At 40.8% G+C, this 13,443-nt stretch overlaps 2 protein-coding genes across 7 annotated transcripts in view; one reads left to right on the top strand and one right to left on the bottom strand.

Annotated features, from left to right (window-relative positions):
- The window catches only part of cenpp (centromere protein P), a 348,725-nt gene that overhangs the window by 137,051 nt on the left and 198,231 nt on the right, over positions 1-13,443 (bottom strand). The window lies entirely within an intron of this gene.
- The window catches only part of aspn (asporin (LRR class 1)), a 41,047-nt gene that overhangs the window by 25,703 nt on the left and 1,901 nt on the right, over positions 1-13,443 (top strand). For both annotated transcript variants that reach the window (XM_087994219.1, XM_087994220.1), the window contains exons 6-7: positions 2,703-2,796; positions 8,152-8,290. In XM_087994219.1, the coding sequence (XP_087850345.1) occupies positions 2,703-2,796; positions 8,152-8,290 (233 nt within the window). The remainder of the gene's footprint in view (positions 1-2,702; positions 2,797-8,151; positions 8,291-13,443) is intronic.

The following is a 13,443-nucleotide window of genomic DNA, read 5'->3' on the forward strand; positions in this document are numbered from 1 at the left end:
AGAGAATGCTGGAGAAACTGAAAATGTCTGGCAGCATTTGTTGGGAGAGAAACTGAATTATCATTTTGAGGCTGGTATGACTTCTTCAGAACTGAAGGAGTTGATAACATATTGAAAAAAAAAATGCTGGAGATCTTCAACTCTAATGAAGAGTCATGTAGTCTTGAAACATTAGCTTGTTTACTTTTCATGAATGCTGCCTGACCGCCTGGAAGCCCTACAACCTGGAGGACTCCAATTTCAAATAACCTCCTTCCCCATCCCGCGACTCCCTTGCCAGCCTCTCTCCCCTTTCACTGCTCCCTGCCACCTACCGGATTCACTCCTCCCACTGACCCACCAGGTTGTACCCTCTACCTGTCTTCACCTATCCCCACTTCACCACCCTGTTCCCCCACCCCCCCCCCACCCTCTTTATCTGCAGCTCCTCCCACACTCATCCCCCCAGTCCTGAAGAAGGGTTACACCCTGAACGTCGACTTCTGCACCTCCTGATGCTGAGTTCTTCCATCCTCCTGCCTGGCTATTTTGGAATCCAGCATCTGCAGTGTTTTTTTGTTTGCTGTGATCTCCAACGTTTTTGTAACATTTCTTGTAACCTTTGCTTCGACTAAATGCTGGATAAAGATGTAAAATAGGTGTAAATTCTAATGTGAAAGGGAAAAAATCCAACTGCTTCAGTGTTACATGCAGATGAGGCTGATATGGATGGTACATTCTATCAACTGTCGCTCAGTTAGCTACATACTCCCCTCTCAAGTTGTGAGTGAGTTTAAGTTTCAATGCAGGGCGAAAGCAGCGGAAACTAATTTAACACCCAATGCAGTATTTAGGAAGGTGCCAGCTTTGGGATGAACCATTAAATGGAGGCCCTCTCTGCCTGATCAAATGGTGTAAAAGATCTGGGCATAATTTCATAAAAGAGTAGAGGAGTTATCGCTGTATCGTGAACAATTATCACTCCATCAACATGATAAAAATGCAGACGACTAGATCATTTGCACATTGCTGCTTGAGGGATTTTGCAGCCACATTTCCTACATTACAATGGTGACTATACTTTAAAACAACTACATTGGCTGCAAAGTACTTTGAGACATCTGGTGGCAGTGGAAAGCGCTACAAAAATGTAAGTACTTTTTTCTTTATGAAGTCTTGAGAAAACTATTTATTTAATTGCAGAAGTCTGGCAGCTTAACCTGTGGCTAGTTTACAAATTAACAAATTTATTAAATTTATAATATTTGATAGCTCATCCAACACCTTAGCCGGTCAAAGAAAAACCAACATCCATTTCAGGAACTCTATGCCAAAGAGGCAAAAGCAAAACATTTTTTGGCTATGAAACAGTAAATTATATGTTCTTCTCCAATGGGATTTTTAAAAAAATAGGTTTGTTCACATGAAATATTCCAGTTTGAGTTAATGTACAATTACTTCATAACAGATGTTATATCTGCGACAAGTATCCAAGAAAGGTATGTAATCCCAATAGTAGAACATGAATATATATCCCTCCATCCTCTTCAACCACAAAGATGCTACTTGTTTCCCTCCAAATATCAATTTTAAATACAGTTTACTTGGCGTGACCTCAAACTAGGCTAGTTCTCTACTAATTTCATTACAGAAGTCACCCAAAGCCATTAGAGTTTTTACATCTAGCGTCATAGAATCAGAGGCAGAGGTTGAATAGGCTAGGGCTGTCTTCCCTGGAGCATCGGAGGCTGAAGGGTGACCTTATAGAGATTTATAAAATCATGAGGGGCATGGATAGGATAAATAGACAAAGTGTTTTCCCTGGGGTGGGGGAATCCAGAACTATAGGGCATAGGTTTAAGGTGAGAGGGGAAAGATAGAAAAGAGACCTAACGGGCAACCTTTTTACACAGAGGATGGTACATGTATGGAATGAGCTGCCAAAGGAAATGGTGGAGGCTGGTACAATTGCAACATTTAAAAAGCATCTGGATGGATATATGAATAGGAGGGGTTTGGAGGGATATGGGAAGAATAAAACTTTTTCTTGAATTATGTTCAAAGTATTTTCATCTGCATACTCTTAACAATCTGTACTTCCACTCCCTTTCACTGGGCATTAGATAATTAATGGTGAGACACAAACATTATGACACAGAAATATTTATTTTGTACTTCAACTCCTAAAAAATATCACAGGCTGGCATATAACTTACTTCACTTTGGAAGCCTGACTGAATATCTTGAAAATTGAGAGCTCTATATTTTTTATTCTATCAAGTTGTTTTTACTTAATGAGAATTGGAGAATGATCAATAAACAGTTTAACATGAATGTATATTTCTCCATCCTCTTCAACTGTATAAAGATGTCACTTGTTTTCCTCCAAGTACAAACTTTAAACAAAGTTTACTTGGTGTCATCTCAAACTAGTCTAGTTTTCTGCTAATTCCATCACAGAACCTTTTAAAACACAGATTGTACTTTAGGTATGGTATCCAAAAGTGACATACTTTTCAATACAAGTAGCTCATCAGAGAACTTGAGCTATTGAATGACCATGCACCCTTTCAAAAAATCTCTGATGAAGACACATTTCAATGCTTTCACTTCAAAGTTATGCCTTACCTCTGTTTGATGTCAAAAGTGTTATGAAATTATTTACACTTGACCAACTATATCTGAGATTATTTATACTAATTATCCTTAATTTATCCTCTCAGATTTACCATCCAAATTGCATGAGCTGTACCTTGATCACAATAAGATTGTATCACTGGAACTAGAGGATTTTAGGCGATACAAAGATTTGCGCAGGTAATGGGTTTTCTTTTAAATAAAATCAAATGTGATGCTAATTCATTTGAGATGTCATTTTGAATGTATTTGCGATCTGAGAAATGAAAAAGAAAACCAGACAACCAACTTAACTAGAGAAGGAAGAGAATGGAAAGCAGTATGGATTAAGCACAATGGCCCAGAAATTGCAGTCAGCAGTGAACAAACTATACCTGCAGTTCATCATGCTTAAACTTGTCTGCATACTTCCGGTAAGCTTTTGCAGTGCAATTTGTGGTAATTAAAAGATTAGAACATGATTCAGGGTCTATGAACAAATTACTGCAGATGCTGGAATTTGTACTGAAAACAATAAATGCTGGAAATCACAGCGGGCCAGACAGCATCCATGGAGAGAGAGCAAGCTAATGTTTTGAGTCTCGATGACTCTTCATCAGAGCTAAAGTAAAGTGCAGAGGGAACAGGGGACACTGATCTTAAGTGATTAGATCACTTAAGCTGAACTATCATTATCTTTTCTTCATTGGTGCCTTCACCCACTATCTCCCAGTGTTTCCCCACTCCCAAACTATAACATAAATGCTGTCCCCTCCACACTTCACTTCAGCTCTGACGAAGAGTCATCGAGGCTCAAAATGTTAGCTTGCTCTCTCTCCATGGATGCTGTTTGACCAGTTGCGATCTCCACGATTCAGTGTCTGAGAACAGGGAAAACAATAGTGTATTGTTTAATGAGATTAAACAATCTTTAATGAGGTACAAACCATGCTGCTCAACCAGGGAATGCAAGTAGTATGGTTTGGACCACATTAAGGATTCTTTAATCTCATTAATTGACACAATCTTGTTTTCGCTGTTCCCACAGACCCTGATCATGTTCTAACCTTTTAATTACCACAAATTGCAGTGCAAAAGCTTAGCAGAAGTATGTAGGCAAGTTTAAGCATGATGATCTCTAGGTGTAATTTGTAATTCAATTCAAAATCATGTACAGGAAGCAAAGAAGGGTTCAAGAGATAAAACAGCTCAGAAGAAATTTTTTTAGAAGTCTTAAAACACTGGCCAGATGGGATATAAACAAGGTTATTACACGAAGTGAGGAAAGACATTGCTGCACCTTTGGCGATGGTCTTTGCGTCCTCACTGTCCACTGGGATTGGCACCAGATGATTGGGGTGTGGCAAATGTTATTCCTTTGTTCAAGAAAGGGAATAGGAATAACCCTGGGAATTACAGACCAGTCAGTTTTAGATCGGTGATGGGCAAATTATTGAACAAAATTCTGAGAGACGGGATTTATGATTATTTGGAAAAGCATAGTTTGATTGGAGATAGTCAGCATGGCTTTGTGAGGGGCAGGTCATGCCTCACAAGCCTTAGTGAATTCTTTGAGGATATGACAAAACGCGCTGATGAAGGTAGAGCACTGGATGTAGTGCATAGGGATTTTAGCAAGGGGTTTGATAAGGTTCCCCATGGTAGGCTCATTCAGAAAATAAGGAGGCATGGGATACTGGGAAATTTGGCTGTCTGGATACAGAATTGACTGTATCATAGAAGACAGAGGGTGGTAGTAGACGGAAAGTATTCAGCCTGGAGCTTGGTGATCAGTGGTGTTCTGAAAGGAGCTATTCTGGGACCTCTGCTCTTTGTGAATTTTAAAAATGACTTGGATGAGGAAGTAGAAGGGTGGATGAGTAAGTTTGCTGATGATACAAAAATTGGTGGTGTTGTGAATAGTGTGAAATGATTCATTTTGGAAGGTCAAATTTGAATGCAGATTACAGGGTTAAAGGCAGGATTCTTGGCAGTGTGGAGGAACAGAGGGATGTTGGGGTCCATGTCCATAGTTTCCTCAAAGTCTTTCATCCAAGTTGATATGGTTGTTAAGACATATGGTGGGTTGGCTTTCATTAGCTGGGGGATTGAGTTTAAGAATTGTGAGGTTATGCTGCAGTTCTATAAAGCCCTGGTTGGACTACACTTGGAATAATGTGTTCAGTTCTGGTTGCCTCATTATAGGAAGGATGTGGAAGCTTTAGAGAGGGTGCTGAGGAGATATACCAGGATGCTGCCTGGACTGGAGGGCCTGTCTTATGAAGAAAGTTTGAGGGAGCTAGGGGCTTTTCTCATTGGAGAGAAGAAGGATGAGAGGTGACTTCACAGAGGTATACAAGATGATGAGAGGCATTGATAGAGTGGATAGCCAGAGATTTTTTTTCCCAGGGTAGAAATGGCTATCACGAGGGGGCATGATTTTAAGGTGATTGGAGGAAGGTTTCGGGGTGATGTCAGAAGTGGGTTCTTTACTCAGAGAATGGTGGCTGTGTGGAATGCACTGCCGGCAGTGGTAGTGGAGTCAGATATATAGGGACATTTAAGCGACTCTTGGATAGGCACATGGATGATAGTAAAGCGAAGGTTATGTAGGTTAGTTTCATCTTAAAGTCGGTTAAATTTCAGCATAACATCAAGGGCCAAAGGGCCTGTACTGTTCTATGTTTACAATTAATTAAATCCACATTATTTTAAATCTGAAAGGATGAGACTTCATATTTGTATAGCGTTTCAATGGTTAAAGGTTGTATGGCAGCTATTAAGGCGGAACACACCATTTAAAAATAAGTCATTTCCAATTGAATGGTAAGCCTAACATTTTCTGGGGTTTCTGATATTTGGGGGCTATATAATATATACATATATCAGCTTTATACAAGAGCTCCTCAGTGAATGCCAAATAATTTTATATCAGTTCCACAAAGCTTACAGAGGAAAATGTTCCTAACTTTCAAATGTAACTGCATGCGTGTGGAGTTCAGAAATTGTTGTCAATTTATTGCTTTGTAACAGCAAGCTCTGACGAAGTTACAAATGCTATAATTGGGATGAATTGAAGAAATTAATATTGAATTCTTAAGCTTAGAAAACAAAATTGTCCACAAAATACAACACAAAATAAATTTGCCAGTTTGGAAAATGGAAAATTGAAATAAGTACAAATAACTCTAATGAAGTGAGACAAACACAAGAAATGCTGAGGAAAGTCAGCAGATGTGGCAGCAACTGTGGAGAGAGAAAGACTGCTTTTGTTTAGCATTTCCAACATCTGCAATATTTTGCTTTTATCTAAAATATTGAGTATTGTGCAAAAGAATATTCACTTCTCAGGTCTGACATTTCTAGCCTTAACGGGCACAAAACATCTCTAAATATTTTAACTGGAAAATAAATTACATACAAGACTGAAAAAGATGAAAACAAATTAATTTGTCTGACTTCATAGTTCATAAAAATGTAAGTGATGTTTCACAAATTCAACAAAGCTTATGCAGTGAATGGATAGATAAAAGTAGAGAGATAAACTTTTTGTCTAATGAAGAGAGATTGATCAGTTGAGGCCTGTAACCCTAGCGTTTAGAAGAATGATAGGAGATCTAAATTTATTGGCAATGTCGACATCGAGAGGCTGTTTTCTATTATGGGGTAATTTAGACTGAAGGGTCAAGGTTTCACGATAAAGGATAGCAAATGTAGAACAGAGATGAGAAGAAACGACTAATCTCAAAGGGGTGTGAATCAGCGTAATTCACTCCCCCAGAGTGTGGTGGATTCCAGAGCATTGAGGAGGAAATGGACAGATTTTTAATTAGTAATATTGAAGAGTTCTGAAGAGCAGGCAGGAAAGTGGAGTTGAAGCCAAGAGAAGAGATCAGCCATGATTGTAGTGAATGGTGGATCAGGTTTGAGGGGCTGAATTCCCAGCTTCCACTTCCAGTTCTTATGTTCTTATGTAATTCGTAGATGTATCATGTAAGAGTTTTCAGGAGGCACAGTAAGATAGCCCACAAAAATCTGGTTGAAAAGAGATGATGTGGGAAAACATGAAGCTGTTCAGTTTGGAAGGAAGAACAAAAGAACAGAATATTATTTAAATTGAGTAAAACTGCAGAAAGCTGCAACACAAAGGAATTTGTGGTACTTGGGCATGCAACAGAGAAAGCTAGCACACAGGTACTGCTTATAATCAGGAAGGCTAATGGAATGTTGACCAGTTTTTCAATGAGTTTGGAGTGTAACAGTGGGGAAATCTCTCTGCAAATCTACAAGATTTTAGTGAGACTATATCTGGAGTATTGTGAACAGTTTTGGTCCCTTTGTTTAAGGAAAGATATTATTTATCTTTCCAAGAAGGTTCACTAGTAAAGGGGAATTGTCTTCAGCAAAGGCTAAACATGTTGGGACTCTACCCACTGTTTAGAAGAATGAGAGGTGATCTCATTGAAACCTGCATGATTCTTCAGAGGCTTGGACAGGGGAGGTGATGGACGAGTGGTATTATTACTGGACTATTAATTGTGAGACCCCGGCAATGTTCTGGAAATCAGGATTGATGGAACCCGAATTCAATAAATGTCTGAAATTAAGAATCCAATGATAACCATGAAACCATTGCTGATTGGTGGATAAACCCACCTGGTTCGCTAATTTCCTGAGGAAAGGAAACTGCCATCTTTACCTGGTCTGGTTTACAACAAACCAGGCAGCATCCGAGGAGCAGGAGAATCAACGTTTCGGGCATAAGCCCTTCTTCAGGAAAGGCTTATGCCCAAAACGCGATTCTCCTGCTCCTCGGATGCTGCCTGGCCTGCTGTGTTTTTCCAGCACCACATTTTTCAACTCTGGTCTCCAGCATCTGCAGTCCTCACTTTCTCCTGGCTTACAACAATGTGGTTAACTCTAAAACTATCCTCTGGGCATTGAGGGATGGGCAGTAAATGATAGTCTGGCCAGTGACACTCATATCCTGTGAAAGATGCTAAGAGATGTTTACCTTCAATGGAGAATATAAGACAACAGTCTCAGAATGAAGAAGCACCAATTTAAGCCTGAGTGGAAGAGGAATTTCTTCTCACAGAGTGCTGCGAGAACAGAATCGTTATATATGTTTAAGGATAAAATAGATTTTTGGTCAGTCGGGGCTACAGGGAAAATGCAAGAAAGTGAATATTAGGAGTAATGGTTCAGCCATAATCATATTGAATGGCAAAGCAGGATGGAGGGGCCAAATGGCCAAAAAAGCTGCTGTTCCAATTTCTTATGTTCTTATTACATTGTAACAGTGCCACCGAGAGGGTGAAGGCTGAAATCAATAAATAAAATAGTTTACTTCTGTCAGACACCAGGCTGAGTTTGTGAAAGGTTAAGTAATGACACCTTTGAAATTAAAATTTTCTGATACAGCATCACCAACAGGCTTAACCTAGCTACAGAAGTATAAAGTGTATGACTTAGTAATAAGGCAATGAATAAAACACTTTATGAAATGCATGTCCCATGTACTGAATATAGAGTCACTTCCTTTTCATGTTACAGATTGGACTTGTCCTACAACCAAATTAAAGAGATTGAAAATGGAAGTTTATCATTTCTTCCTAAATTAAGACAGCTTCATTTGGAAAACAACAAAGTTAAGCATGTTCCTGCTGATATAAAGAAACTGATGCATTTGCAGGTAAATAACAAATTGTTCCTTTGATTTATTACTTTAATTCTATTTACCTGCTTTTGTACAACAACTGAAGCATTTTGTAAAAAAACAGAATAAACAGCAAATGAAACAACCAATAATCTCAGTCATAGAGTCATATTCATTTAGTTATACAGCATGGAAACAGACCCTTTGGTCCAACTCAGCCATGCTGACTTGATATTCTGAACTGATCTTGTCCCATTTGCCAGCATTTGGCCCATATCACCCAATAACTCTTTCTATTCATATACTCATTCAGATGTCTTATAAACATTGTAATCGTACCCACCTCGATCACCTCCTCTGGTGGTTCATTCCACAAACGCACCACCCTCTGCATGAAAAAGTTGCCCCTCAGGTCCCTTTTCAATCTTTTTCCTTTCACCTTAAACCTATGCCTTCCAGTTTTATACACCACTACAACTGGAAAATGACCTTGGATAATCACTAATGCCCCTCACAGTTTTTTAAACCTCTACATGGTCACCCTCAGCCACTGATACTTCAGGGAAAAAGCCCCAGCCTATTCAGCCTCTTCCAATAGCTCAAATCCTCAAATCCCGCAGCATCCTTGTAAATCTTTTTTTGAATCCTTCAAGTTTAGTAACATCTTTCCTATAGCAGGGAGACCAGAACTGAATGCAGTATTCTAAAAGTAGCCTCACCAAAGTCCTCATCCAACATGGTGAGATACTAGCGAGTTCATAAGTATCTGCAGATTATCTTTTGTTGTTGTTAATCTCATCCAAGACTGACTTGAGTTCATTTTGAGAGATGATGTTTCTTTCTGCTGATCTAAGTATTTGGACTACAGTTTAGTATTCTGGTTATATGTTAAATCAGTTTTTTGAAGCATCTCATACGTTCATGTCCTTGATGCTTCTGTCACCTGAGATGTTTGGAAACAGAGGACACAGAAATGGGAAACTCAAAGTAAGCATCAAGAACACAATATAGCACAGGAACAGATCCTTTGGTCCACTAAGCCTGCACTGATTGTAATTCTTATTTAGACCTGCTACTTATTGCCTATGCGTGGTTTCTAACCCTCTATTTGCTTCCTAATCACGTGTCTATCAAGATATGCCTTAAATGTGCTAACATGCCACCTCCATCAGCAGTATGTTCCAGGCATCCACTACCCTCTAGGTGAAGAACTTTCCCCTTCTCACAGTGAATCTGTGGCCTCTTGTAGTTGACCTTTCCAACCAGGGAAAAAGCCTCTCGCTATCCTATCTATGTCACTCATAATTTTGCTCTATCATGTTGCGACTCAGCATCTGCCTTTCCAGTGAAAACAATCTGAGTTTACCCAACTCCTTCAAACTAGGCAACATCCTGGTAAACCTTGTCTGCACCCTCTCCAAAGCATCCACGTCCTTCTGATAATGTGACAACCAGAAATGCATGCAATATTCCAAATGTGGCCTAACTAAAGATTTGCACAGCTGTAACATAACTTGCCGACTTTTATATTTGATGCCCTGGCCAATGAAGGTAAGCACATTGTATGCTTTCTTGACCACATTATCCACATGTGTTGCCATTTTCAGGGATCTGTAAGCCCCGGATCCTTCTGCATGTCAATGCTTCTAAGGGTTCTGCCATTTATTGTATAATTCACACCTCATTTGATCTTCCAAAAAGGCATTATCTCTCATTTATCTGGATTGCACTCCGTTTCTCTGTCCAAAACTGCAATCTATCTATACCCTGCTGTATCCTTTGACAATTCTCCTCATTATCTGCAACTCCACCAAGTTTGGTGTCATCCACAAATTTACTAAGCAGACCACCTAAATATTCCTTCAGATTATATATTATATATATATATATTATAAACAACAATCCAGCGGAACATCACTACTTACTGATCTCCATTCCATAGAAACACCCTTCAACCTCTATTCTCTGTCTTCTATGACTGAGCCAGTTTTGAATCCATCTAGCCAGCTCACCCTGGATCTCATGAGACTCTACCTTCTGCACCAGCCTGCCATGAGATACCTTATCAGAAGCTTTAATAAAGTCCATATTAAAAAAAAATCCACTGTGCTTCCCTCATGACTTTCCGTGCACAAACCCATGCTGCCTATTACTAACAAGTCAAGTTTTTCCAAATGTAAATAAATCCTATGTCAGAGTGTGGTGCTAGAAAAGCACAGCTGATCAGGCAGCATCTGAGGAGCAGGAGAGTCGATGTTTTGAGCATAAGCTCTTCATCAGGAATGAGGGGTGGCTCAAGGGGGCTGAGAGATAAATGAGAGGGGGCTGGGTGGAAGGTAGCTGGGAATGAGATAGGTAGATGAAGGTGGGGATGAAGGTGATATGTTGGAGAGGAGGTGGATCGGATATGTAGGAAGAAAGAAGGACAGGTAGGACAGTTCAAGAGGGTGATGCCCAGTCGGAAAGTTAGATCTGGGATAAGGTGGGGGAAGGGCAAATGAGTAAACTGGTGACATCCACGTATATCCCGTGTGGTTGGAGGGTCCCAAGGTGGAAGATGAGGCATTCTTCCTCCAGGCATCGGGTGGCTAGAGTTTGTAGTGGAGGAGGCCCAGGACTTGCATGTCCTTGGCAGAGTGGGAGGGGGTGTTAAAGTGTATGGCCACAGGGTAGTAAGGTTGTTGAGTGCATGTGTCCCAGAAATGTTCTCTGAAATGTTCTGCAAATTGGCATCCTGTCTCCCCAATGTAGAGGAGCCCACATCGACAGCAACGGATACAGCAGATGATGTGTGTGGAGGTACAGGTAAATTTCTGTCGGATGTGGAAGGATCCTTTGAGGCCTTTGTGGATGGAGGTGAGGGAGGAGGTGTGGGTGCAGGTTTTGCACTACATGCAGTGGCAGGGGAAGGTGTCGAGACTGTAGAGTGGGTTGGTGGGGGGCGTGGACCTAACAAAGGGAGTTGCGGAGGGAATAGTCTCTCCAGAAAGCAGATAGGGTTGGGGAAGGAAATACATCCATGGTGGTGGGGTCTCTTTGTAGGTGGAGGAATTGGCGGAGAATGATGTGATGTATCTGGAGGTTAGTGGGGTGGCAGTTTCTGTCCTCGTTGCGATTAGAGGTTCAAAGGAGGAGGTGCAGGAAGTGGAGGAGATACGCTGGAGGCCTATCACTTTCACCCCCACCTTCATCTACCATTCCAGCCAGCTTCCACCCAGCTCCAAACCCCCTCACATTTATCTCTCAGATCTCTTGGGCCACCCCTCATTCCTAATGAAGGGCTTATGTTCGAAATGTCGACTCTCCTGCTCCTGGGATTTCAGCACCACACTCTTTGGCTCTGATCTCCTGCACCTGCAGTCCTCACTTTCTCCTAGTGAATAAACCCTATCTTTCATTACCTTCTTCAACAGCTTCCCACCACTGACGTCAGGCTCACTGGTCTGTAATTACCCGGAATAACTCCTCTTAAACAAAGAACAACATGGGCCATTCTCCAGTCCTCTAGAACCTCACCTGAGGCTAAAAGGAATGCAATGATATCTAATAAGGATCCACGTATTTCCCCCCTTGCCTCTCACACTATCCAGGAATAGATTCCATCTGGCCATAGGGACTTGTCTACCTTGATGTATTTCAAGCCACCAACACTTCTTTCTTCAATATGTTGACCTACCCAAGACTATTCACACACCTTTTGCAAACCTCAAAATCCCTCATGTCCCTCTCTTTGGTGAATACCAATGTAATACACATTAAGGATCTCACCCATTTCCTCTGGCTCCACATGTAACCTCCCTCCCATATCCTTTAGTGGGCTTACCTTTTCCTTAGCCATCCTCATACTCCTAATATATGTATAAAATGAAACCCGAAAGAACTGCTGAAATCAGAAACAAAAACAGAAATTGCTGGAGAAGCTCAGCAGGTCTGGCAGCTCTATGGAGAGAAATCAGAGCTAACGTGTCAGTTCCAGTGACTCTTCCTCAGAACTGTTCTGAAGGGTCACTGGATCCAAAACATTAATTTGATTTCTTTTCACAGATGCTGACAGACCTGCTGAACTTTTCCAGCAATGTATGTTTGTGTTTCTGGTATGTATAAAATATCATGGAATTCTCCTTAATCCTTCTGGCCAAGGACATTTCATAGCCCCTTTCAGCCTTCCGAATTCCCCATGTGAGCTCCTTCCTACTTTTTCTATATTCTTCAAGGATTTTGTCTGTTTTTAGTTGCTTACACCTTAGGTATGTTTCCTTTTATTTTGACTGAGCTGATAATTACCCCTGTCATCCAAGGTTCCCAAATTCTGCCATTCCTGTCTTTCATTTTCACAGGAACACGCCTGTCATGCACCCTAACCAACTGGTCCTTAAAAGAATCCCACATGTCGGATGTAGATTTCCCCTCAAACATCCCCTCTCAAACCACATTCTCTATTTCGGTTATAGCTGGCCTTCCCCCAGTTTAACAGCTTCATCGAAGGTCCAGTCTTGTCCTTACCCATAAGTATCTGAAAATTTACAGAATTATGATCACTATTCTCAATATGCTCCCCCACTGAAGCTTGGATCACCTGTCTGGGCTCATTTCTAAATACCAGGTCCATAGTGGTATTTCCCTCCATCATTGCACTGTCCAAATATTATTTCAAAAAACTCTCCTGGACACACCTAACAAAATGCTCCCCATCCAAACTCCCAACACTAAGGGATCCCAGTCATTATGGGGAAAATTAAAATCATTCACCTCAACAAACCTGTTATTTTCATGTCTTTCAATAATCTGATTACATATCTCTTCTTCTATCGCCCACTAGCAGCTAGGAGGTTTGCAGTACAATCCCAGCATTGTGATTGCATCCTTCCTATTCCTGAGCTCCAACCATAATGCCTTGGGGCAAGATCCCTCCAGGGTGTCCTCTCTCAACATCGCTGTAATATGCTTCCTAATCAGTAGTGCCAGTCCCCACTTCTTTTGCTTCCTCCTCTGTCTCATCAAAAAACATCGATATCCTGGAACGTTACGCTGCGAATGCTGTTCCTCTTTCAACCTTGACTATGTAATAGCAACAACATAATTGCATGCATTAATCCAGGTTCTAAATTCATTCTTCTTATCTGTTATATTTCTTGCATCAAAGCAAACACAGTTCAAGCATCCTGTTCCGCTGCGCTCAGCAACCTCTT

Source organism: Chiloscyllium plagiosum, unplaced genomic scaffold (assembly GCF_037043375.1).
Source record: "Chiloscyllium plagiosum isolate Xiang-an unplaced genomic scaffold, Cpla_swu_hap1 HiC_scaffold_14, whole genome shotgun sequence".
Classification (NCBI taxonomy): domain Eukaryota; kingdom Metazoa; phylum Chordata; class Chondrichthyes; order Orectolobiformes; family Hemiscylliidae; genus Chiloscyllium; species Chiloscyllium plagiosum.